The sequence below is a fragment of the Canis lupus genome, chromosome 15 (genome assembly GCF_003254725.2).
Source record: "Canis lupus dingo isolate Sandy chromosome 15, ASM325472v2, whole genome shotgun sequence".
In the NCBI taxonomy this organism is placed as follows: domain Eukaryota; kingdom Metazoa; phylum Chordata; class Mammalia; order Carnivora; family Canidae; genus Canis; species Canis lupus.
In genome coordinates this window covers 44,692,103-44,718,618 of record NC_064257.1, presented here as the reverse complement: position 1 = coordinate 44,718,618, position 26,516 = coordinate 44,692,103, and the positions used below count along the sequence as shown (strand labels likewise).

The 26,516-nt window shown below is 42.1% G+C and overlaps 2 protein-coding genes across 3 annotated transcripts in view; both read right to left on the bottom strand.

Annotated features, from left to right (window-relative positions):
- Positions 1-6,062: 6,062 nt before the first annotated feature.
- On the bottom strand, positions 6,063-20,768 carry LSM6 (LSM6 homolog, U6 small nuclear RNA and mRNA degradation associated). 2 transcript variants are annotated; one of them, XM_025439110.3, is made up of 5 exons: positions 20,510-20,662; positions 19,199-19,303; positions 11,983-12,098; positions 8,429-8,542; positions 6,063-6,353 (listed from the first exon to the last, which is right to left on the bottom strand). In XM_025439110.3, exons 3-5 carry the CDS (start codon positions 12,074-12,076, stop codon positions 6,319-6,321), a joined length of 243 nt encoding a protein of 80 aa, XP_025294895.1. In that variant the 5' UTR covers positions 12,077-12,098; positions 19,199-19,303; positions 20,510-20,662; the 3' UTR covers positions 6,063-6,318. The 2 variants fall into 2 exon arrangements, with proteins under 2 accessions (XP_025294895.1, XP_025294897.1); XM_025439112.3 differs by lacking the exon at positions 19,199-19,303 and having other exon boundaries at positions 20,510-20,768.
- A 2,281-nt stretch (positions 20,769-23,049) lies between these two features.
- LOC112654641 (14-3-3 protein zeta/delta-like) overlaps positions 23,050-26,516 on the bottom strand; it is a 49,092-nt gene continuing 45,625 nt past the window's right edge. The window contains 3 exon segments of the mRNA XM_035698980.2: positions 23,050-24,449; positions 24,670-24,835; positions 24,838-25,098. Coding sequence (XP_035554873.1) covers positions 24,083-24,449; positions 24,670-24,835; positions 24,838-25,098 — 794 coding nt within the window. The 3' untranslated portion in view covers positions 23,050-24,082.

Sequence of the window (26,516 nt, the reverse complement as noted above, 5' to 3'; positions counted from 1 at the left end):
TGCAAGCTGTTTTGCACAGTGGAATGTGTTCCATGCCACTGGAGACTTGAGTTGACTCAAGAGGAACTACAGTCTTCGGGGTCTGTGTGGATTCTGTTTCTCTCCCGGAAATGTTTTCAGTTTGGAGATCACCCCTTTTGAAGAATAAAGAAACTAAATAAGTCCTGGGCAGCCTGGTCTTCTAGCCACCTATTAACACCATGGTGTCCTCATCAGCAAGTGGACCTGTCCTTTTGTTCACTTTATTCTGAAAAGCCTCTGTTCATTTGGGGGTTCAGGCTTCTTGAGACATTCAGGTGGTGGTTTATAGTCTCTGGAGCCAGTCTGATGGGCCTAAATCCCATGCCAGCCACTTACTAGCTGGGTGGGATTGAGCAAGTTCCTCCTCGTGCTTTGATTTCTTCATTTGTAGAAGGAATGAGGGCTTTCTCATGGGGTTACTCTGAAAATTACATGAGTTGTAAAGAACTTAGTACCGTGGCCAGCACAAAGCAAGCCTTGCATACCCGTTAGCTATTCCATATCCTTACACAGAACTCTCTAAAAGCCAACCTTATACTACTTTTTCTCTGGAGTTTGTGTACAGGAATAAGCCTTAAAAAGGTTTTGAAACTTCTGGAGTCTCCTCCCGCAGGTGATATTTTCTCTGAACTTCTTGACATCTGCTTTCATAAAGGCCAGAACATACATCTGACAACATTTAATGCATGTTTTATTGCCTGGTACACATACCAAGGTGACAAAGCCATTGCTGCCCCAATTTCCCATCACTGCCCTGCTGGTGAGCATTTCCTCCTTACGAGTCCAGCATCAGCCCTCCTTGGTATTTCTTCTGATTTCTAAGCAATGAAACCATCAGTTAGGCAAGCCAAAAATATGTCAGATGGCCTCCTTGTAGCAGGATGAACTTCCAGCAGATGTTAGAAAATTAAGGTCCCCATTGCACTGTAACATGCCTCCTTGCCAGAGTTTTTCAAACTTTCAAGTAATAATAATGGGCTTGAGCAGAGAATGAGAGTATGTCCATCTGGAAGCAAAAATGCTTGCCAAAGACAGAGGTAAATTATTTAAGGGCATCAGGATTGTGTTTCTATAAAGTTAACTGTCAGCAGGAAGACTGCAGAACACGTTCAGGCACTAGAGATAAAAAGCCAAAAAGCAGCCCTACCCTCAGGGAGCTTCCAGTCTCCACAATTCACCTGGTCTCCTGGTTCCAATTTACATTGCAGCAATCTGTCTCTCACTACACAAGGCAGACGGGAACCTCTTCCTTGATGTTTTGTTAAGTTCCCAAATCACCTCGGTCGGGGACGTTCGTCCACTAGCCCTCCAAGGAGTCACTGACTTGGTAGGAGTCTTGCTTCCACGAGATTCGGCGGTGACTTTAACAAACCCCCTTCACCTCCACACAGAAGCTCTGAGGAAGGGTCAGCTTGTCGGAAGAATAAAGAAGTTGACACAAATTCAGAATAAGGGCAACTTTGAGAGAAATAATGCCTGTCTAATGTGGGATGGGTGGTGATGGGAACTGGAACTGTGAAGTCTAAAAGCTAGTCTCTCCCATAAAAAGGAGGAAAGATGGGAGAGGAAGAGAATGTGCTGGTTCTTGGTAAGTTTCATTCATTAAAGGAAAATGAATGACAATAATAAACGTAATCATATACAAGTTCTGCAATGTTTTTTAATTAAAAAAAAACTGGTCTTTAAATTGTCTGTCTGATAGCTTGGATTATTTAACCTGCTTTTCCTTTTAGTTAAAACAATACTTTCATTTCCCTGAACAGGAGAAACAGATTCACCTGGGAACACAGCTCTAACTGGAGGGTGGGGGGGGGGGGGGGGCGGGGAGTGCCTATTCTCTTTCAACCTCTATTTTAGTATTTCGTAAAATAGATACTAATCTTTTCTTTTAAAATGTAAACACAATACGGCATTTTGACCAAAGCCTACCGTGTCTCCTGACATCCTGGACTTGGTCCTCACTGTTCTCAAAGTGATCGGTTTTAAGAAAGGACTTTTTAAAAAGTTTCTATAATAAACTGAGAAATGTTAAGAACAACAGAAGTGAAGTCATAAGTAAACATAGCAAACAAAACGTATTTAACACGAAATCCGACGTGGCCTAGTTGGATGTTACATAAGCCTCACAGGTACTTGGGATTAGGGGGCAGAGTGGCTTCATGCTGTGGGTCATGCTCCCAGGAGCCGGAGTGGTGTGTGCACACTTAGGGAATGTGAAGGGGGTAGAGGAGGTGGTCAAGTGGCCTGGCAGGCCTCACTCCAGATGCGGCACCAAGTTATTTGCGTTTATTAGACATCTGAGCAAATGGCCTGGGACAGAGGACAGTGGATCCCGTCAGAGCTGGGCCAGGAAGGTAAAGGCGATGAGACTCACAGAGATCCTGTCTCCACTTCTCTCCTATGTATGTACTGCATGTGATGACGAGTCTCTAACATGAAGGCACAGCCAAGGGCTGCTGGCAAACAGCCTGTCCCGGAGTCGTTCCGAGTAGGGACACTCTGGAGAGAAAATCAAATTCTAAGAGACAGTCATCTCAAGAAAAGCAAGGCCCTGCCAACAGTGCCTACAGCCAGTGGCTGGGGTGTAAAGGGCTGCTGGCGGTCATTCGATCTTTCCTGCCACGTGGGAGCAGTGACAGCAAGTCACCGTTGCCAACACCATCTCTGAATGAGGAGGACAGCAGCCCGTGTGCACGCCTTGGGGCCTTCTTATTTAGACCACTAGGGGAAAGAATGGAAGGTTGACACCTGGAGGGCTCAACGGTTGAGCGTCTGCCTTCAGCTCAGGGTGTCACCCCTGGGTCCTGGGATCGAGTCCCACATCGGGCTCCCCACAGGGAGCCTACTTCTCCCTCTGCCTGTGTTTCTGCCTCTCCTTCTGGGTCTCCCATGAATAAATAAATACAATATTAAAAAATAAATAAATGAATAAAATAAAGTCTTGGGACACCTTTAGCCCAGGGCGTGATCCTGGGGTCCCGGGATGGAATCCCACATCGGGCTCCCTGCACGGAGCCCGCTTCTCCCTCTGCCTCTGTCTTTGCCTCTCTCATGAATAAATAAATACAATCTTAAAAGAAAGAAAAAAAAAAGAATGGAAGATTGTTTTGTCGGTTACATGCACACTGGAAGCAATCAACGGGCAGGAGTTTGGCACTTAGGAACCTGATCAAAGAGCTGTGGGGACTGCCATTCCAGTTACAGCGAGTCCCCGGGTGACCCGGGGCAAGTCCCTTAACTTCTTTGCATGAGGTTTGCATGTCTGGAAAGTGGTTGGCCTTGTTCCGCAACCATGGAGGGAGGCTGTGAAGACTAGGGCAGATGCTAATCAAGGCGGAGCCTGGATCCCCGTGAGGCCTTCTGTCACCCACAGGCATGGGTGGCATCTCAGAGACCTGTGCCTGTGCTCTGGGCAGGGGACCTCGCCAGGGAACCTCGGCAGGGGGACCTGGGGGGATGGTGAGCAGTCTGCGCCCTGGAAGCTCATCCTGATGGATGGGTCATCTTTGAACAAGAGGGGCGGCACGCTCACTCTGTCAGGATAAAGATACGCACCTGTAGAGGGTTCCAAACACACTAAAAGGTGGGTGCCACACAGACTTCACCACGAGAGGGGACAGGTGACGGGAGGCTCGACGAGGTCCGTGCTGCCTGTACGCGCTCGCAGCGGCGCAGAGCCTACCTGGGACCTACTAGAGACCCTGGGGCCGTCGCCCCCCTCTGCGGCCTGGGGCACTGCTTACCTGCTCTACGGAGAGCTGGCATTCTTCTTGGCTCTAGGAACATGTTTAACCCGGGATTTCTAAGCTATCCTGAAACAACCAAACCAAGGCAATCTTTCCAGACCCAGCTTTCGAGACCACGAAAAGAACCAATCGCTGTTTCTCTTTGGAATCTAATGAAGGGGCAACTAAAGCGCGAGGAGCACATGGTTCCTCAACCCCACTCTTAGCTGAGAAAGGATTCTTTTTTCATGAAGAATAAAATCTGAGACTTTGCAGTTTGGGATTTGGGTCCACCTCTTAGTCTTTGTGAGAGAAATTTATAATGCAAAGGATATGGCTAAGATCCTGTAACAGTTCATTCTATGTGTCAACTTGGCTAGGCCATGGCCCCCAGTATTTGGCCAACATTCTAGATGTTTCCGTGAAGGTATTTTTAAGATGAGATTAACACTTAAATCAGCAGGCTGTGAGTAAAGCAGATTACCTTCCATAATGTGGGTGGGCCTCATCCAAACGGTTAGACTTAACTAGAAGAGTGACCTCCCCAGAAGGGGAAACTCCGCCAGCAGTCAGCCTCTGGACTTGAACTGCAACTCTTTCCCGGGTCTCCAGCCTACCAGCCAACCCTGAAAATTTTGGACTTGCCAGTCTCCACAACTGTGTGAGCCAATTCTCTAAGTCTCTCTCTATCTATATACAGGTCCTATTAGTTTTGTTTCTCTGAAGAATCCTAATACATATACTGTGGTAAATATTGCCATTGTTCATTTCTGGTTTTCGCTCCTTCTCAATCCTGGAAACTTAAAGGAAACCACGGCCATGTAACTTGCTTGGCTAATAAAATGCAGGTAAAGTGACTGGTGTCGCCCCCCTGCAAAAGCATCTCAGAGCCCAGGCGTGACTGTTTCTGCTCCTCTGCTGTAGCACCAAGCCTGGAGTCACACAGAGACGGTAGAAACTCAGGATCCCGCCTCCCCCAGCCTGAGCCTAGGGTGACCATAACGGGCAGAGGCAGACTGGCCCCTGCAGATGTAGAGCCTGAGTGAGCATCATTTGTTGTTTCAAACCTGGGATCTGGGGGTTGTTTATGATTGATACGCCACTTGGGAAAAAAAGTTGTCCTGGTGATTTGTACTTACTGACTGAACCCTTTTCAAGCCCCTGTCAAGAAGTGATAAATTATTGAAGCATAGCATAAAGTGTTTTCTTTTTGGTGTGCACACAGTAAAACCTTGTGAAATGTTTCTGTTCACCTTTCCTGAGTTATTAAAAAATAATTGTTTCCAATTACTCTGATCTTTAAAATAAAACAAGACTAAAGGCCACATACACTTCTCCAGAACCAGCACCACCCCTTTCTTCCCTCCTTCCCTGTCCTGCCCCCACATCCTTCAACCAAGCAATTGTTTAAAATCACACCACCGGGTCCTGGAACAGGAATGCTGTTTTGCTTGGGGAGGGAGGGAGAAGGAAGGCCAATATAACATTCACACAATTGTCTGCTGTTCATTCAACCTCAGTGCCCAGATATATTTGCTGTTCCTAGAGACTGCATACACTGCTCAGAGGATAAAGCAGGGTTGTGGAAATCTCATTAATAAACTGTAAAAACCCTCGCAGCAGGAGTCCCATAATGCAGAGGGGGCCGCCTTGTGCCAAACAATGTGAATGCTTGGTGCGCTGCTCCGGGACAACATCACACCCCAACCCAGCTTGGATCTGAGAGAAAGGCGGCCTGAGAGCCCCTCCCTGAGCCGGGGGTGAGGAGAAATTCCCCCCCAACCACTGTTCACCAACTGGAACCTGAGTAAGTTTACGAAAGTCCAGGCTTTGCTTTAATCTACAAGACTGCCAGACAGATGGCGGTACACAACTGGCTCCTCTCCTACTGTGTTCCATAAAAATTAGAGAACGATATTGATGCCCATGCTCTTGAAAGAAGGCAAGAAAATCTAGCAAGCTAACTGGGATATCACTAACCTTCAGACTTTCCCCCAGCTCCATGCAGAGTCCCACTTCCTTTGTGGAAGTGCCAGCCTTAGGTCCCCAGCTCTATTTTCTATCTGGGTGACGGAATCGGAGGCTGAACCTCTGACTTCACAAACCCCTTACGGCCTCTGATGGAAACTGGATGCCTCTGTAGAACGCTTTCACTCGAGCATTTTGTGTGGCAAGCCAAAGGAGATGGGATAAGCGGAGGACATCTCTAAAATGTTTTAGTTATCATCGTATGCATCCTTCCTCAGACACAGGGTAAAGCAAACCAAATCAAATGACACTGCTTGAGACTTGAGTTAAAAATCACGTACAGAGAAATGGATTTTCTTTTTTTATTCATTTGTGTTCTGCACACTGACACAGAGGGAAAAGAAGATGCCTGGAACTTAAATATGGAGGAGCTCTTTACACTACATCCACAATTTTGTGCCCTTCGCTCACTCGCATGTCAGTGAAAAATTGCCAACTATTATGAAATAGAACAAATCACAAAAGAACCAAAAAACAAAACAAAACAAAAACCCTCATACAAAAAATATATCCAAGTGTGAAAAGGATTGTCCTCTTGGCATCTTCACATCCTTCTCTTCTGTGTACTTATATACAATACTGGAAAGAAAAAAATAAATACGCTGAAAAAAAAAAACATGTGCTAAAGTATCATAATAGCAAGTTTTAAAAGCAAAAAGATTTTGGTCTAACATCTCTGCAAATTGGAAGGGATTTTTCATACTGCACAATAAATTCTATGATATTAAAAACCAAATTTGAAGAACCGAGACCTGGGTTTGATGTCTTACAAGGACTGTGTTCTAGCGTTCACTATACATTTGACTGCAAATCGTGACCAAGAGAATAAAATAAAATGGACGTGAAAATTCGTGGAATCTAAGGACGTTTTATAATAATTCTGCCTGTAGTAACATTAAATCTACCAGACTAAACTTCAAGTTAACAATTAAAAACATATTTTCAGGGACACCTGGCTCAGCAGTTGAGCGTCTGCCTTCGGCTCAGGGTGTGATCCCAGAGTCCCAGGATCGACTGCCACATTAGGCTCCCTGCGTGGAGCCTGCTTCTCCCTCTGCCTATGTCTCTGCCTCTGTGTCCCTCATGAATGAATGAATAAAATCTTCAAAAAAAATTTTTTTCATCCATCTTTCCAATATAAACTTTAAACCTGCTATTTACTATTTAATTACAACAAGATAAACAAGAGCTGAGGAGTTTTTTGCTTTGTTTTTAAATACTAAAATCTTTATTCTGAATTCCCTTTTAAAGTATCAACCTTTGGTGTTATCCAAAAGTTTGCTCAGCAAGCCCTCATGACCACCCAAAATGAACTCCTTGGGATATGTGGTACCTAAGAATGAGACAAAACTTAATAACTAGGTGACTGTGGTCAGGCTTTCACCAGAGGTGTTCTGCCCTTCCCACCTCCATGCCTACTCAGACTCTGACACGTCCATTCAAAGTGTACATTCAGAGGTATCTTGATCAAAGAACATAGCACAGATTAAATAGAATCCTTCTTAAGAGACAAGGATATGAATCTGGGAGTCTAAAGATAACTACCACTGATTTCATCATGGAAAAAGTTATATGATGGGAAGTGTCAGAATGATGGTAGAAACATGCCCAGGAAACTGGACACACCCTGGAGGTAGTGTCCATGTGACAGGATCTAGCCTGTCACCACTCACAGGTGACTGCTGCTCTAAGCTGTCTAGATGGTGAAAGATCATAACATTTCCAATAAATGGAGGGAGTAAAATAAAACTAATGTAAAAAAACAGGAAATTATACATGCCGAGAGGGATAAAAAGCCAACAAAAGATCTATACAGAGATAGGATGTGAAGAAATACGGTACTATAAGAACTAGAGATAGAAATATCTATAATAAAAGTTGGGATATTTAGTTCAGTGCAGAGACCCAACTGTTAATAAGGGGGGAGGAAGAAATTACCCAGAACTAAAGAATGCACATCAATAAAAACCCCAAACTCAGGAGCCCCAGAGCTGCATTTGGGGGATGGGATCAAAACGGGGGAGGGATGAGTCAAAGGATAATTTTCTCAGTTTTGATGTTTTCCTCTTCCCCCTGAGAAATTCAAATATGACTTCATTGCTAATTCTTTCAAACAAGGAACTTAAAAGTCGTCATAACATTCATAGCAATGTACTGGTTGTTAAGAAGCAGATCAACTTTAGAATCATTTTTCCTATTTTGTCATTTTGCCAAACTAAAGGAGGCCAACCTCCACAAAAAGCACCTGAACATTTAAGAGAGAAAGGCCAATCAGGACAGGCTAACTGCAAAATGATGCAAACCAAAGATAATGGGGCAAGAGTGGCCACTCTTACAGCTCCAACTTCTGATGTGAGAGGCAGTGCTGGGGGAATGTAATAAACTGTACTCAGGGTTCTGAATCAGTGTCCTACTGCCCCTCAGGTCCTTGTTAGTGGAGAGAGGGAAGGTGAGAATGTCTATTCCAAAATTCTATGAAGCATCCTAAAAAAAACTAGCCACAGTAAAGATCTGAGATAGAAGAAGTTAAAAATAAACAAAGCAAAACGAAAACTAAACTTTTGAATTATGTAGAAAATCTGCGGGGGATCCTGATTATAGACAAAAAGGCTTCTTTGGGGATGTTGCACAACTGTACAGCGAGAGATTATTACCATTGTTTCCACGGATAAATGCATCACCATACTTATTCTTCAGCTGTCCATTTACATATTCTTCCGTCTGCTCCAAGGCTATATTCATGTAGCCATCCAGGCAAGCCAGGACCCCTGGAGGCAGATTTAGTCAAAGAGAAGATATACAAGGCAAATAAGAGTTGAAAATTACAGGGTACACCTTAGAGCTGACAATCTCATTATTTGTTAGCTCTCACATCCTTAATATAAAAATTCACGCTGTAAGTGAAACTCAATAGTTTCATTCTATGCCAATGTGAATGAAGGCTAAGAAGCATACAGTGTGAAAGCAGACATGGATGCATTGCTAACAGGGAAAACATCAAACTATCACTTGCTTCATGGGACGTGTGATCACAGCAAGTTCTAAAGCCTTCACAAAAATAACGTAACGAGCACACTCCAAATAAAATACCATTCTTTGAAAGCTAAAATCAGGAGTGGGCAATTATGCACGAACAAATGACCACTGGCCAAGGCTCCTCACTTCCAGGGGGCATGTCTTACTTTAGCCACTAAGTAAAATATGAGTCTGGCAGATTTACTGCATTCTTTTGCAACATCTACTGCAGCAGATGAATGTACTCCAGGGTTAAGAGGAAGTCTCCACAATCTGTTAAAATAATAGAAGAGGAGATAGCAGGTGCTCCTGAAGGAACAACTTAAAGCTGTGACTCACAGTGAAGAGCAGCTTGAGAAGACAGGGCACCATATTGCATTATAACACATCCCTTTCTGTTTTGTTACACTTAGAATATTTTCAAATCCAGACTAATATAGAAAAATGGCCAAAAACATTCTAAAGAGCTTTTAAGGGAAACTGTTTGAGTCAATCTTTTTAATTGTGTTGAGATGGTATAAATTGTGCACAATGTGCCCTGATAATTTTTTTCAAAAGATGAAAATATAGAAGCCTCCGAGTCTCTAACTTCAAGCGGTAATATCTAGAAAAAAAAAATTAAGAATACTACAAGTTTGATACAATTAGCCAAATCGATAGCTTCATTTAGTCTCACTTCGTTAATATGCTCCTCACTCCCTGCCTCTGCCCTCATTTGCCTCTAAACAAAAATGTTTCTTTTCCAAATTGTGTAATGAGAACACACGACATTAATCTGAAGGAATTCTGCTAGAAGCTGTACACTTTCAAATAATCAGAATAGATTTGAACAATTACTAACAATTATTTTCCATCAAAAGAAAGCCTAAGATATAACTTTCCTGTTTATTTCCTACTGTATTATTTTATATCTAAGCCACAATCCTAAGTGAGCAAGAAACTTCCAAAGCATGATATGCAAATGTTTGAAAGTTAACCCAAAGCATTTCAAAATGAAATATTCACTAGTAAAAAGTTATGTATTCTCCTTGCAAAGGTTGATTTAAGAAAAAGGCCAGGAGGTTGTCATTGTCTCTAAAGGGATAAAGTACCAGGAAGAACAGGAAAAAAAAAAGTTTTCTTCAAAATTTAAGAGAAATTGCTACAAAGAGCTGGGTTTTTAAAATTTAATCATGACAGTGACTAGCCATGTGAAAGGCCTCCAACCTCTCTAGTAAACAAAAAAAAAAAAACAAATAAAATGAAACTAGCACTTGTTGCCAATTAGAATGGAAAAGCTGAAAAGAAGGGGTTGGTGAGAACCCACAGAAGAATAAGCCCATCTGCCTTGAGGGGAGGGCCACTTGGCACACTCATTAACACAGAAATCCTAGCCTAGGGAATTTATTTTAAAGAAATACTTGGATACATGTCAAAGGAGAAAAGCTGTTTACTTAAAATAGTAAAAAAAACACTGGTAAACACCTACACATCCATCAATAGGAAATTGGTTAAAAACAAAAACAGAACTGTGGTACATCCCCATAAGGTACTCCTATACAGCATTAAACATTCTATATTGTCAGAGAACTGAATATATTTTTTTAATGTAAAAAGAAAAAAAATCAGAATGTTTGCAGAGCTGATCCCATTTATATGAAATTATGCTTATATGGATTCAGGTCCAAACTGGTTAGCCTGATTCTCTCTGGATGGTAGAATTTGGGGAGACTGCTTTCTTCTGTATATTTTTCTTCATTATTTGCTTTGAAATTCTTTAGAAAAGAGAGATGAAATGAAAAAAAAAAAAAAAAGAAAAATTCATATACTACCTTTACAAATAAAAATATTATCCCTAACGAGTATAGAGAAAAAAGTCAGGCTAGGCCGGCTGAACTCCTCAGTGAAGTGGGTTCTGAGAAGATACTGAACACAATGTCCCCACCCTAACCAACTGTTGAATATGCTCAAATCTCTTAAAGTCTATTCTCTCCTCTGTGCTCATCAAACGTTCATGGGTATGAAGCAGTACATAGAGACTTTATACCTCAGTATTCAGTATAAATCCATTAGTTTCCACTATAAAAATAAAATTAAACTGGGTTATTGATGTCAAGAAACTAAAGCAGTACATAAACAGCAGAGTGGCTTCTTAACAAGGCTTTTAAGTCAGGCTTGAGTTGGGAGTCCTAGCTCCTCCCTTGCTAGGTAGGGACAAGCAGACATCTCAAAGGATTTATGTGAAGATAAATTGGAAACTGAAATGATTAGCACACACTGGACACATAGGAGGTTCTCAGAAAAATTAAGCTTGCAAGAGTGGAAAGAGGAAAAAGCTCAAAATTAGCATCCTCATTCAGAAAAGAGACAAGAAAAGGCTTTACTCTGCTAATGAATGAGTAATCCGTACCTGGGGAAAAATTCCAGATAATTAACACATTAAATTTTGGAAGATTAGGGTTTCAGTAACTTTTTAAAAAATGGCATTTGATACCATTCCTCCTGCGAAGTTAATTTCAGTAGTGTCACAGCCTCTTAAAAAGAGCATTCTCAGGGGATCCCTGGGTGGCTCAGCGGTTTAGCGCCTGTCTTTGGCCCAGGGCAGGATCCTGGAGTCCCGGGATCCAGTCCTGCATCGGGGTCCCTGTGTGGAGCCTGCTTCTCCTTCTGGCTGTGTCTCTGTTTCTCTCTCTCTCTCTGTCTCTCATGAATGAATAAGTAAAATCTAAAAAAAAAAAAAAAAAAAAAAAAAGCATCCTCTAAACGAATGGGAAGGAGTACTTGGATAGCATGCACACCGGAAGGGTGGGGAGTTCAGGCTGTAAGGTGACACTGTCTAAATAGTTGCTTGTCCCTCTTGAATACTTGGGCAAAAACAAAGGCTGCCATGACAGGTGTTCTTCCATCTCCAGTTATTCATGCCTGAGGTGGCTGAGAATCCTGGCTGTTACTAGGACGTACACATACGGTCTCAAAGCAGAGACAGGTGACAGCAGTCACACAAATCACACCGGAAGTCAGAAGCACACACACTGCTTTCCACCTTGTCTCGAAAGGGAACCATCTCAGCAGTGGAAAAAGAAATGGGCACAAAACCTGCTGGTAGCCACTGCTTCTTCATTTGACTGGGTATGTTCAAGAGCTTAATAAAAACCAGTTAAGTCATATTTACTTATTTAGTTGCACCAGTGAGGACGAAGCATGAAAATATTACCTCGATAATCCACTCCAGAATTCAATTTTACCACAACTGGTCGTCCGATGATTTGCTTTAAGAAGTCACTGGGGGTTTGCTTCCGTAGACTCATTTTAACAATCCTGATCAGAAATCTGAAAAGGAGCAATAAAAGCCAAGACAAAAGTTAATCATTTACTCAAAACTCAAAAAAAGCCCTGAAGCCTTCAACATATTTATAGGAAATCAAGTATCAAAAGAGCACACATAACTCAACATTATTCGCTACTATTACAACACGACAGCTAGCACGTTTTCAGTACTTACTACCAGCCAGATACTAAGCTAATGCATGACTTCAGTTGGTTATCCCACAGCAACCCTACACCACAGCTCCGTTAACAGAGCCCCTGTTCTTAATCACTTGTCACTACTGTCTCACACCGTCAGGATACCCATTACAACCACTGCCACCTCCCTCATTTACTGGATGCTTAGTCTATACTGAGCCACTCTGCTGAGATCCTAATAAACATGATCCCATTTAATCTTTATAAGAACACTGGAAAGAAAGTCTTAATATCTCCATTTTGCTAATGACAATAAAAGCACAAAAAGCTGAAATAATTTGCCCTCAAATGTGATATAACCAACATTCAAGCTCAAAACAATCACATTTTAAAGTCTATGTTATATAATGTAGACATATTTACAACCAGCTGATGCCAAAAGAGTGTTTCTAAAAATAATTATAAGCATAATTGAGAGCTAGTATCTGAGTGTACTATATGCCATGCCAGCACTTACCTAAGCACTTTTTATGTTTTAATCCATTTAAAATTCACTACCCTATGAGGTAGGTGTTGTTTTTAATCTTCATTCAACAGATGAAGAAATAGACACAGAGGTCCTGCTCTGGTCACACAGCTAGTAAGTGGATGACCAGCCCATGCTCTTAATCACCACCTTATACAGCCTCCTGAAAGTTGCTATTGCAGTTGCTATTTACTCTATTACAATTAGAGCAGATATACACTCTATTTAATTAAGAAAAAAGTATTTTTAAAAAAAGTTTTTATTTTAATCATCCAGTGTCCATTTCAAGTGCATTCCTTAATTCCTATCCCCTATTTCACCCATCCCCCCACCCACCTCCCCTCTGGTCACTGTGTTCTCTGTAGTTAAGGGTCTAGTTCTTGGTTCGCTCTTTTTTCCCCTTTGTTTGTTCTGTTTCTTAAATTCTACATGAGTAAAATCATATGGTATTTGTCTTTCTCTAACTGGCTTATTTCACTTATCATAATACTCTCTAGCTCCATCCATGTCACTGCAAATGGCAAGATTTCATTCCTTTTTATGGCTAATATCCTGTTTCATACACACCACACACACACACCACCTCTTCTTTACCCATTCATCAGTTGATGAACACTTGGGCTACTTCCATAGTTTGGCTATGGCAGATAATGCTCTATGAACAACGGGGTGCATGTATCCCTTTGAATTAGTATTTTTGTATTCTTTGGGTAAATACCTAGTGTGATTGCTGGATCATGGGGTAGTTCTATTTTTAACTTTTTGAGGAATCTCCATACAGTTTTCCAGAGTGGCTACAACAGTTTACATGCCTACCTACAGCACACGAGTGTTCCTTTTCCCCCACATTCTCATCAATACTTGTTTCTTGTGTTGTTGATTTTAGTCATTCTGACAGGTATGAGGTAATATCTCATTGTAGTTTTGATTTGCATCTCCTTGATAATTAGTGACACTGAGCATGTTTTCAAGTGTCTGTTGGCCATCTGTGTGTCTTCTTTGGAGAAATGTCTGTTCATATCTTCTGCCCATTTTTTAATTGTATTATTTGGTTTTGGGGTGTTGAGTTTTAGAAGTTCTTTCTATATTTTGTATACTAACTCTTTTTTTTTTTTTTTTTTTTGTATACTAACCCTTTATCAGAAATGTCATTTGCAATATCTTTTCCCTTTCCACAGGTTGCCTTTTAGTAAAAAAAGTCTTGAAATTCAAGAATAGGAGTCTGAAATACAGACAGAACATTACATACCCTAATCAAACATACATAGTTGCGAATCACTCCTTTCCAAATTCATCTTGTTATACAACAGTTTCCTGTCTCAAAATATTTTGGTAAACAAATGTAACAAAACTGTAGTTACTTAAGCAAAAACTGCCAGCAAAAGGACTTTGGAAAATGTTTTTGTTTCAAATTCAGCTCACTGCCATTTAGTAGCCATATAGTACGGACACTTAACAATCCGTATGGAGAGCAACCCCATGGCTCAGCAGTTTAGCGCTGCCTTCAGCCCAGGGCCTGATCCTGGAGACCAAGGAGGAAGTCCCACATCGGGCTCTCTGCATGGAGCCTGTTTCTCCCTCTGCCTGTGTCTCTGCCTCTCTCTCTCTGTCTCTCATGAATAAATAAATAAAATATTTTTTAAAATTTTTTAAAAAATCAGTATGGATACAATATTTTAAGGACTCTCCTCAAGAACTCAAATCGTTTTTAATCAGGATTTTTATAACATTTTCTTTCATAAACAGCACTGCTTACTTCTCTCAGCCACTCCATGATCTGAGTACAAGTTCAGGAACATCGTTTGGAGATTTTTCTCACAGTGAATCTGTGCCAGCTTAAGCAGTCTGGGTAAGCTAGAATGCTCAGTTAATGGCTTTTCATTTCTTCAACAAATACATACATGTCCACACATATTTTCTGGGAAATTCAAAAACATGGCATTCACACAAGTTCTGACCTTAAAGAACTTAAAATCCAGAAGAATTTAAACTCTTGTTCAAAGGGTGTGAGTAAACAAAAGTGATTATAATTTAAGTGAAATAATTCTCTTTAATTACAAAAAGTCAACATCTTAAGTTAAATAAAAGAAAATGCAAATTTCACAAAGTATTCTTAAATTGGGGGCTGTTCTTTGGACCATTCTGTATTCCATCTCCCCAAGGTTTGAAAGATGGGATCAAACGGGATCAGCTAATTATTTTACTCAGCAAATTTTAATTTAACTGGATTGCCAAGTTTTCTTTTTGTTGTTGTTGTTGTTCTTGTTTTTTTGTTTTTAGTTAGAGTCTCAGTCAATATCTGGAATTACAACTACTATTCAGGACGACCACTATTCATTCCAGACTCAGACCACACAATTTTATTTACACTGTTGTGAGTGCAAGAAAAAATGTTACAAAGTAAATCCTGTAACAGACTCAGTACTCTTGATGAGTTTAGTAAAAACAAACAAATCTTCCCATTCATCTATAAACTGCCTTATTTATGTCCCAAACACGTGCTGTTTTGTGGCTGAACAGGTCTAGAGAGACTATAAACTCTAAGGGCCTGATTGAGACTCAGCTCATGAGTCAGGTCCATTTCCTATCGTATGCAAAATCCCATGATGGTACTTTCTTTCTAGGTACAAGACTGAGATGAAACTAGCTGTTTACTTTGTGTTGAAAAAACAAAACAAAAAATAAACACTAAGGAGGCAGACGCCTGGGTGGCTCAGTTGGTTTAATGTCTGCCTTCATCTCAGATCATGATCCCAGGGTCCTGGGATGGAGTCCTGCATCAGGCTCCCTGCTCTGGGGGGAGCCTGCTTCTCCCTCTCCCTCTGCCACTCACCTTGCTTGTACATGGTCTGTCTGTCTCTCTCTCTCTCTCTCAAATAAATAAAATCTTTATAAAAAGATTTTTTTAAAGAATCACTGAGATGTATGGTCATGTGAAAATCTAGTTGACAGGAATATTATTAACTACCCTGTGTCCAAAGTTAAAAGTTAATACAGAAAAAAATACAGGCCTAGATAAATGCTGGTATTAGCTATTTTTAAAAAACATTATTCATCTTATTTCTTCATTTTTTTTTAAAAAGAATAGGTAAAACTCTTCTCTTCTAAGCTCATCAAAGGTCACAGCTCTGTCACGAAGCCACATGTTTACTCGGATTAGCATCACTCTCTTCCTGAAGGTGTTCCATACCTCAAACTTTCGTTCAGCATCAAAGGGTCAGGTGCACAGGCTATGGGTGCAACGTTGTTAACATGTTCCACATAGCCTCGGGCCCTCAGAGGGTACACTCCAAAGCGGGCACAGAAACACATCAATGGAGAACTTTTTAAAAGCTGTATGTCTTGGGATAGAATTATGCAGAGACAAGTGCACAGAGAAAGCAGCTCCCTGAGCACAGGCTGGGCAGGGCAAGGGCTTTCTGGAGGTGACACCAGCGTTGAGTGGGAAGGAAAAGGAGGGCCGAGTCTGAAAGGACAGAAATCCTAGCAAAAGCACTGGACATGTGTTTGGGATTGAGGAGAAAATGTTGCAGCCAAGAGGATGAAATGTAGCCGGGGTGTGTGTGTGTGTGGCAGGCATGTATGTATGTGTGTGTGTAGCCAGGGTGTGTGTGGCAGGCGTGTGTGTGTGTGTGTGTGTGTGTGTGTGTGTGTATGCATATGCAGCCGGGGTGTGTGTGGCAGGACCACATTCCTGGCAAGCTCGGCAAGCCAAGCCAGGCTGGGAGAGCTTGAACTTGAGCCGCCAGGTCGGTTTCCCAGCATGAATCGATGGGCTTACTTGGAGATTCTGCTTCAGTGGGTCTGGAGAAGAGCCCAGGAACCGGTCAGCACATGCCTCGCAAGTCTGGGGACTACCGTGTCAGGCGCAAAGAACACAAGAGGGTGATAGGCAGAGGCCTGCGCAGGCAGTGCAAGTGAGCCGCCTCAGCTGGTTCTGGCAGCGCCATTCCCCTACCTGGCTGTACTCGGTGGAACCTGTCACTATTCTCTTACAATCTCCACCTTTTCTATACAAGTCTTTTCTCCCTCAAAAGCCACGTGAAAGGAAAGACTACTACCAGGCTTGTCATTTTTTTCTCCAGGACATCTACATTCTGCTAAATCTCTTGGAAAAAAAAATACATTTCAAAAGTTATTTGAAAAGAGGGTGGCTGCTTCAAACGCATTTTATCCATCACTCTAAGAGACCACATCTTCTACATTCATCTTCATTAGGCTTCCTTGGTACTCACTGTTACTTAATGACTTGCCCATAAATCCATTTTGTATGAGTAAATTGGTCTCAACATCACAATTTTTCCCATCACTTGGCTCATGTAATTTTAACTGTTCATCTTTTAAATTGGTTAAGGCAGAAGGCAGAGTTCTGGACATGTCTGAAGCAAGAGAAAAGCCTCTTGAACCATAAACACATAAGAGGAAAAAGGCCTCCTTTCTGCAGGGTCACCTTGATAAAACTTCTCCCTTCAAAATTAAAGCCATAATCACCTCTATGCCTCTCTCCCTCCCCTGACTCCTACTCAGGTTTGTTTTAAATGACCTATTTTCAGAAATGGCTATTAAGTCAAAGGCAGTATATTTTCTGCCAGAAGCTACTGAGAGGTCTAGTATAAGAACATCTGCAAACTGCCCTGCAGAGATTTTTTTTTAGTAGAAGAATGGAGGGAAAAAAGAACCAAATTTTATTCATCCAACTATGTGCCTGGTTGTTAGATTCACGAGTGATTCACAGTAACCCTGCAAGGTGGTAAGCAGAACTAAGGCTTGGTCCCAAAGCCTCAGCGCTTTCAAAGCTGCCCTTTGGAGTATGTCTAGATTCTCCCCTTACGCGTGGGGAATGGCCACAGACATATATGGAGATGTAGGGGAGATCCAGCTGGAGGGTAGGAGCACTGCAGGAAAACTGCCTCAAGTGACAAAGTGCTGTAAACTAGCCTGCGGAGAAATACAATGGTCAAAGGTTAAGCAGTACATCTAATGTGATTTTGAGTTACATCACTGAGCAGAAGGCATGCAAATCCTTGTTTCTTGGCAATGTTTACCTGTAAACTTTCACCTACTTGAGGGCATCAGACACTGAAAACAGCTCTCAACATATCTCCCTTCTCGGACAGAGGGGGTACCTAGCCCTCTTCTGAAGGATTCATACCAATTCCTCCTCCCCATCCAGGAGAGGGCCACTTTCCTCCCCTCTCTCACTCCAGCCATGAATCCAGCACTCAGAGAGCACCCCTTCCCATTTAGCAGGCTGTTCTGCAGTTTTCCTGTTGATCAGTCTCCCACAGTAGGTTCTAAGCTTCTCAGAGACAGGGGAAAAGGAACCTAAGCTCACCGGCCAATCAATCCTGTGGGAGACATTTGAGGACAGTGCCAAGGAAAATCCCTGTCCCTTTCACCCCTACCCGCAAACTATGGGTATAGTGACTAGCACTGCATCATCTGTGCACTTAAATGGCTATACCACAGTCATATCTCTGCTACTGACCACCAAATAAAAGACAAAGAAAATAGAAATGTTTCTGTGTTGTACAAGAACCAGCTGCATCCGAGTCAACAGAGATGCTTGTTAAAATGCAGATTCCTGAAGTCTACTACTCCTAGTCAGACTCCCCAGGCAAGGGACACCGTAACTGACATTTTATAAAGCTTCCCAAATGATTCCTGTAAGCAAATGCGGACATCTGGAGACATTCTGGACTGTCTTGAATGAGGAGGGTGGTGCTAGGACATAGAGGCCAAGGATGTTGCTTAACATTCTAAAAAGCACAGGACAGTGCTCCACAGCAAAGGATTATCCGGCCCAAAATGTCAACTGAGGTTGAAAAACTCTGTTATAAACCCTTTATCAAAAAACCATTGTTCTCTAGTATTCAAGCAACAAGGAGTTTTAAAAAACTTTCAAGGTATAACAAATGAGAACAAACAGCTCAATTCTAATCAGATGATCGAGTACAAATTCTAACTTTTAATTTTTTTTTAAATTCTAACTTTTTAGATACTTTATCCTGACATAAAGGGAATCTAAAAACAACTGTCAAGAAATCTTGAAGGGGGGGAAATCCTTGGGTGGCTCAGCGGTTTGGCGCCTGCCTTTGGTCCAGGGCGTGATCCTGGAGTCCTGGGATCGAGTCCCGCATCAGGCTCCCTGCATGGAGCCTGCTTCTCCCTCTGCCTCTCTCTCTCTCTCATGAATGAATAAATAAAATCTTTAAAAAAAAAAATCTTGAAGGGTTGCCATTTTAAGTAATGGATTTCTTAGTCCCAGTCCTGAAAATGGTCAATTTCCCAAGTGTTACACTTCCCTCAGATGACTAAAATCTCTGTTATTTCTAACAGGACAAAATAATTCAAGTGATGCCAAGATTTTTAAAAATGCTCATACAAGTATGCCACAGTTTAGTGAGAGACCACCCAATGCAGCATAAGGAGTACTCACTTGGGAGATGGGAAACCTGAATTCTAATCCCAGTTCTGCTACTTAATGTAGCTGTATACCTTGGAGAACTCATCATTTCACCTCTCAAGGCCCCAGGTTCCTCATCTGCAAAATAAGGGAGTTATGCTGGATGACCACTTAAGAGATCATCCTGCTCTAACATTGTCAGCCTATGCAGGAACTCCAGTAATACTTTTACACACACACACACACACACACACACACACAAACCCAAGATAATTCTCTAGACTCCTGCACAAAATTCAAGCAATTGGCATTATGAAACACCACCATAAAAAAAAAAAAAAAAAAAAAAAAAGTGAGGGTGACGTGTTAGAAATACATATTATGAGCTATCATACTTTTGGTGAAAACAGGCACAACCTTACATGAAATGCAAACTGCTAAAACTCTCCTGGAAAACAATTTGGCAAGGGGTATGTAGATCTGAAGAGACCTTACTGGGGCACAGCACCTATTGTAAAAATGTCCTTGCTCAGAATCAATCCAAGTGAATCATCCGAAATGCAGTTTTAAAAATAACGTTTATCAAAGTACTACCTGGGATGCTAGGATGAAACAAAAATTCGCAAACACCCTAAATGCCTCACAGTCGGGAAATGGCTGAATAATTTACGGGACCTACACAAGGACAGAACAGGTAGCCCACCAAAAGGCGCAAAACCAGAAATAACATTTAAGAGGCACTTTTCAATGAAAGCGGACAACTCTCTGTACTGTTAACGGAGGGCACAGGTAGTCGTAGCTCAAACAGGAAGTGGCACGTGCAAGAGTAAAGATGGAAGGGGTTCAGTGAATAGGGCTTCCTTCGCTAAGCGCTTCTGAGTCCAGGATCTCCACAGCCTGTGTCTCTGCGGCATTGGGGGGGGGGGGCACCCTAAGGCCCCATCCCCTGCTCCGGCCGCGCGCGCTCATCCGCGGCAGCCCCGGCGCCAGGACTCGACGCCGTACCCTGCGGGCGCCCGCGGCCCGAGGCCCCAGGCCCCGGTAAGGTGGCCGCGGCGGCCCCGGAGCCCTCGGAACCCGGCGCGGCCCACGGGGCCCCGCGGCCCGCTCTCCCGCCCACCCGCCGGCGAGGACCCCGCCAGCAGCCCCGGTCCCGGTCCCGGAAGGCGAGTCGGCGGCGCGGGGAGGCTGCGGCGGGCGCCCGCGGGGTCCATCGCCCCTCCGGGGGGCTCTGGGCCGGGCCCCTGGGGTCCGCGCGGCCCGCCTCCCGGCTGCCGCTCCCCGCACCCACCCCGGGCCAGCGAACACCGGGGCCCCCGCCGCCCGCGCGGCCGCCCGGCTCACCTGGCGGCCGGGACCCAAACCCCCGCTCCAGGTGGCGCGCAGCTGCGGCCTCCGCCGAAGCCCGGGCGAAACCGAAAGTGAAACTGCCGGAGCGGGCGGCGCGCCTCTGCGGCCGCCGGGGAGCGCCCTTCCGGGCTACGGCAGCCTGCGGGGCCCAAGAAGGCCGCGCTTCGGCGGCGCGCGCCGAGCCGGGAGTCTCGTTTGGCCCGAAGGCAAAGTTGGGGCTTTGGCGGTCAGAGGAGAAAGAGCCGCTGCTGCTACCTCTTAGCAGAAAGCAAACACCCCTTAAAATACTTAAAACAAAACAAAGCCTGGAAGTGATCTTTTAGGCAGGATTTCCTTTAGGCAGAGATGCAAGAAATAGCTTGAAGTCCTACTAAACTGGAATTGACTACTAGGGTCATGACTATACAGGCTCGGAGAGGTCCTTGAAAAAGTTAATGCAAATAAATAAAGCAGGCATCCTCAAATCTTTAAATCCACTTTGGATTTTGATCGTGCGATGAAGTCATTATTAGCAAGAGATTGTTTCCATGGCAACGTAATTGCCACAAAAAGAATTAAAATCCCTAAAGTAGCTCCGTATTATAATGGTATGACTTGCGTTACATTACAATCTAGTTCTAATTGGAAATGGTATGCAGACATTATTTAAGTGCTGCTATGGGAACTTGGTTTGGAATTCTGCATGGATTCTCAATATTCTTGCTATTAGTGGAAAGGGCGAAGAAAAAGAAGTAAAGTGTTATACCAACACTTGATTCCTTTTTCTCCTCACACACATACCCTCAACTTAAAACCTATACTTTAATTCTGCTTGTGATTTGCAACACTCTAAACAAAGAAATAATATCTTTGGACAGATTCTTAACTCTTAAGTGTTACAGATCTAAGATGCAGGGTTTTTTCCCTAAGATCTACATGAGTTTCCCCTCTCGGAAACCTGTCTTAGCTGAAGAAATGAATCTTTGATTGATATGACGGCCAGAGAACAACTGGGTGTGATTTGGTGGTGAAAAGAGATTTCCTTATATCCTTCCATAAAAGCTCACTTTGGGTAAAAACCAAGCATTACAGATTTCTTGAAAAGGCTTTATTTGAAGCTCTTGCGGTATAAGATATAATGTGAAAAAAATTAAGTATCATTTAAATAAAATAATTAGCTGCGAAGAACAAACATAATCAGATATAAAGAAAACCCTGTCCCTAAAAAGCCTTCCTCACAAAAGACCTCAAATTGTACTATATTCCTCACTGGTTGTTTCAGTGATTCATAAAAAATAATTTTTTGATTCATAGCCTTTTTCTCATTGCTATAGAGCCCTGGTGGAGTCATTAAGACGGGTGTGGTAGGCAGGAGGCAATGAGAAGTTTTAAGGGCATGGTTCATCTGCAGGCATAGTTGCTACCTCTTCCAAGAGGCATGGATCTCTGAGGGCCCCGCTGGACCAGTGCAGCAGGCACCATTGATAAACTACAATTATCAAAATGTAGTTGTGCCCAGAATCCCCCTCAGCAGCTTATAATTGGCTTTCAGTGATTCACAAGGCAACATTCCATGTTTCACAAGTTTTTCTTTAGCATTTTTTTCCCATCATCAATATTTATTGAGCATTTACAGTGTACTAGGCACAATAGAACATACAGAAAACATTGTCCCTGCTCTTGTGGAGCTTACATTCTAAAAGAAAAAAAAATACACCTCTTTTAAAATGGTATTTTTGTTTGGTGTTTTCTGCAAGGTACTGAGGAAATAGTCTGTAGGGTGAGCTTTGGGTATAACTTAGCCCCATCATTATTTAAAGAGAGGAAGAGGAAGGATTTTAAAGGCAGACGATGACAGACCATTCAGGATAGGTAGGGCTTACAAGGAGATAAACACAATCTCATCAACTAAGGAGAGATTTGCTGCAGTAAATAGGATGAGGGAAATAGTTTGTGGGATGCAAGCAAAGGAAGCAAGGTATCCTTAGACATTGAGTGGAGCCAGAAAGATAATGCGGCCTTTTATCCAAGTACATGGCCACCAAGTAGGAATGGTTGGTGACAAGACAGAAGGCTAAAAAAGGTAATCCTGTGCACCTGACAGAAAGAATAAAGGATCAAAATTGAAGGCAGGCTATAACAATATCAAGAAATTCTTAAAAACAAAAGTGATTTGGAAGCACAAAACTTAGTTAATGCTACCCAATGTCATGATGGGCCAAGAACATTGTGGCTTCCTAAGTTAGAAAATACCATATACCAAAATTTTAAATGGGACACATTACTTTTTTCCAATCAATCCCCTGTCTCTGAAAAAAAGCTTTTTTTTTTTTTCCCCAGGGTAGGGGAGGAATATGGGACATGGTTGGGAACAGTAGTAGTTATATTAGTAGTATTTTGTTATGATAAACTTTGTATTTAAATTTGGTAAAAGCCCATTAGCTGCCAAGAGGGAATAAGGAATAAATTTCCAAAAATGTACAATTTCCTTTAAAGAAGTTTCAGAACCAAGAAACTAATTTACATGAAAAGCTGTAGAGAAAGTAGTTGAAAAGTCCATTCATAAAACTTTTATTCCACTTACATGAACTTAATACACGTGTTCTTGACAATTATGCTTGGATTGTTCATGAAAATTTCATAAGACATTAAACAAAGCTAGCCATCATCTCAAGTTATTTCCCTGTTAACTATTTTTACAGCACATGCATGTTAGGCAAGTATCCAAAAAAAAAAATCACAAAAGCAAAAAACCAAACCAAACCAAACAAACAAACAAAAAACCCTAAAAAAAAAAAAAAGTTAAATACATGGGATTTTTGTTTTGCTGCTATGCTTGATATACATAAAGTAATGGATATCAAGCAATTCATTTTTACTGCATCTTTACTTGTACATTTGTTCTTAGGTTGTCTAAAACATTTAAATACAAATAAAAGGAGTGTAGCAAAAATAATGAAAGCAAACAGCAGGTAACTTTACAAATAATGGAATGTGAACCGTTTCTGCCCTTATCCAGAGTAAATTGGGTCACAACTAAAGGAACACTTCTGCAACTGTAGTCAAAGGTGTGCACATTGAGAATGAGTATTCCACAGATACCTGTGGTTCACATGTAGTATCTACGGGATACCCATTTCTACTATAGCCTTGTAAGTGCTCTAAACCTTAAAGTATCCACAATAACTACACCTGTATCTGGAACCAATTATCCCTTTTACTCCCCACCAGGACAAACCAATATGTAGGCAGTTTTCTTTGCTTAGACATGGAAGCAGTTTTAACACTGGCCCTTGTGAAGCCACAATGTACCAAAAGTACTATGCCAAACATTTATAACTAGTATAAAAATTCCACATCCCCATATTGGCCACCTCAAGATGAAAACAGATAACTCCCTAAATGTTAACTGGCTCTACTCCCCTAATATTCAACATGAAAACCACATGGGAAATATAGAAATTCAAATAGAAGTAACATAAACCTGTCATAAATCGTAAACAAAAAAACTATTTGTGGGACAGCATGAATGACAAATGGTCTACTGTGTAAATTTTAGAATGACGCAGACAAAAGTTGGAAGGCAGGTTAATTTTCCCCTCCTTCTCCTGCTTCAGCTTCTCCGCCTTGGGTGTCCGATGTCCACAATGTCAAGTTGTCTCTCAGTAATTGCATTATTAGCGTGCTGTCTTTGTAGGACTCTTCACTTAATGTATCAAGTTCAGCAATGGCTTCATCAAAAGCTGTCTTTGCAAGAGAGCAGGCTTTCTCCGGGGAGTTCAGAATTTCATAATACAACACAGAGAAGTTAAGGGCCAGACCCAATCTGATAGGATGTGTTGGTTGCATTTCCTTTTCGCTGATTTCAAAAGCTTCTTGGTATGCTTGTTGTGACTGATCCACAATCCCTTTCTTGTCATCACCAGCCTCAACTTCGGCCAAGTAACGTAGTAGCCTCTTTTCATTTTCAAAGCTTTTTTTTTTTTTTAATTTTTTTTTAACTTTTTTATTTATTTATGATAGTCACAGAGAGAGAGAGAGAGAGAGAGAGAGAGGCAGAGACACAGGCAGAGGGAGAAGCAGGCTCCATGCACCGGGAGCCCGATGTGGGATTCGATCCTGGGTCTCCAGGATCGCGCCCTGGGCCAAAGGCAGGCGCCAAACCGCTGCGCCACCCAGGGATCCCACCTCTTTTCATTTTCAAATAGAAGACTTTGCTCTCTGCTTGTGGAGCATCGGGGATCAAAAACTTTTCCAAAAGAGACAGTACATCATTGCAGATATCTCTTAGCTCGGTCTCAATTTTCTCTCTGTATTCTCGAGCCATTTGCTGTTTTTTCTAGCACCTTCCGTCTTTTGCTCAATACTTGAGACGACCCTCCAAGATGACCTACGGGCTCCTCCAACATTTTTATAAGCAACTGAGAGAAGATTCCTCTCCTCATTGGATAATTCAGCTCCTTGCTCAGTTCCGGACTTCATGCAGGCTGCCGGGTCATCATATCGCTCAGCCTGCTCGGCCAGTCTGGCCTTCTGCACCAGCTCATTTTTATCCACGACTGGGTGCTCTGTGTCCGGAGTGGGTGGCGGCGGACGGAAGGGCGCTCAGCAGTCTCTGGGCGGCAGCGGCGAGGCTGAGACTCTGTCTAGCATTTTTTTTATTATACAAAGAAAACATGTGCAAGACTTTTTCTGAATGTCAGTCCACCAAGACAACTTCTAGCGCTTCAGAACCCTGAACACAGGGGCCCCTGGGTGGCTCAGTGGTTGAGCATCTGCCTTTGGCTCAGGGCGTGATCCTGAGGTCCTAAGATCGAGTCCCCTGCAGGGAGCCTGCTTCTCCTTCTGCCTCTCTCTCCCTGTGTCTCTCATGAATAAATAAATAAAATATTTAAATTTAAAAAAACCCTGAACACAAACATTCATTTATTAAGGATCCCTAAAGTCATAAATAAAAGCTGACAAGATTTAGTTTAGCTTACACAGCTTAGTTTAGCTAAGATGTTAAAACTGGTAAATCTATATTGATACATCATTATCACCCAACCCAGTCTATAGTTTATGTTAGGGTTCACTCTTGGGGTTGCACATTCTATAGGTTTTGAGAAACTTCTAATGACATGTATCCACCATAACTGTGTCATGCCAAGTATTGTCACTGCTGTAAAAACCCTCTGCTCTATTCATCCCTCTCTCCCCACTAACCCCTGGCAACCACTGGTCTTTTTAATGTCTACATGGTTTTGCCTTTTCCAGAATACCAAAAAGCTGGAATCATATAGTACATAGCCCTTTTAGATTGGCTTCTTTCACTTGGAAGTGTACATTTAAGTTTTCTTCATGTCTTTTTATGGTTTGATAACTCATCTTTTAGTGTTGGATAATATTCCATTTTCTAGATGTACCACAATTTGTTCATTCTCTTACTAAAGGACCTCTAGTTTGCTTATAAATTTTTGGCAGTTATGAATAGAGCCACTATAAACATCAATGTATAGGTTTTAGTGTGGACCAAGGTTTTTAGCTCCCTTGGATAAATACCGAGAAGCGCATTTGCTGAATTGTATGCCCAGAATGTGTTTAATTTTGTAAGAAACTGTCAAGCTGTCTTCCAAAGTGGCTGCACCATTTTGCATGCCTATCAGCTATGTCTGAGTGTTCCTGTTGCTCCACACCCACACCAGCATTTGCTGTTGCCAGGGTTTTGGATTTGGCTATTCTCATAGATATCTTGTGGAATTTCATTGCAGTTTTAATTTGCAAATCCCTATGTACATATGATGTGGAGCATCTTTTTATATGCTTATTTGCCATCTGTATATCTTCTGATCTTTTGCCCATTTTAAAATCAGATTGTCCTTTTTTATTGTTGAGTTTTAAGAGTCCTCTGTATATTTTGGAAAAGTCCTTTATTAGATATGTCTTTTTGCAAACATTTTCTCCCAGTCTGGGGCCTGTCTTCTTGTTCTCTTGAGGCTATTAGGCTCAAAATAGGCAAATGTTGGTATAAAATACCAAGTTA

What these genes read in the sequence shown, in the direction of transcription:
- LSM6 (XM_025439112.3), bottom strand. Translation starts at nt 12,076, where the DNA reads ATGAGTCTACGGAAGCAAACCCCCAGTGACTTCTTAAAGCAAATCATC. An exon ending in TTCTGGAGTGGATTATCGAG is followed by an intron (nt 8,543 to 11,982) that starts GTAATATTTTCA and finishes ATCTGCCTCCAG; the next exon opens with GGGTCCTGGCTTGCCTGGAT. An exon ending in ATTTATCCGTGGAAACAATG is followed by an intron (nt 6,354 to 8,428) that starts GTAATAATCTCT and finishes TTTTCTTTCCAG; the next exon opens with TATTGTATATAAGTACACAG.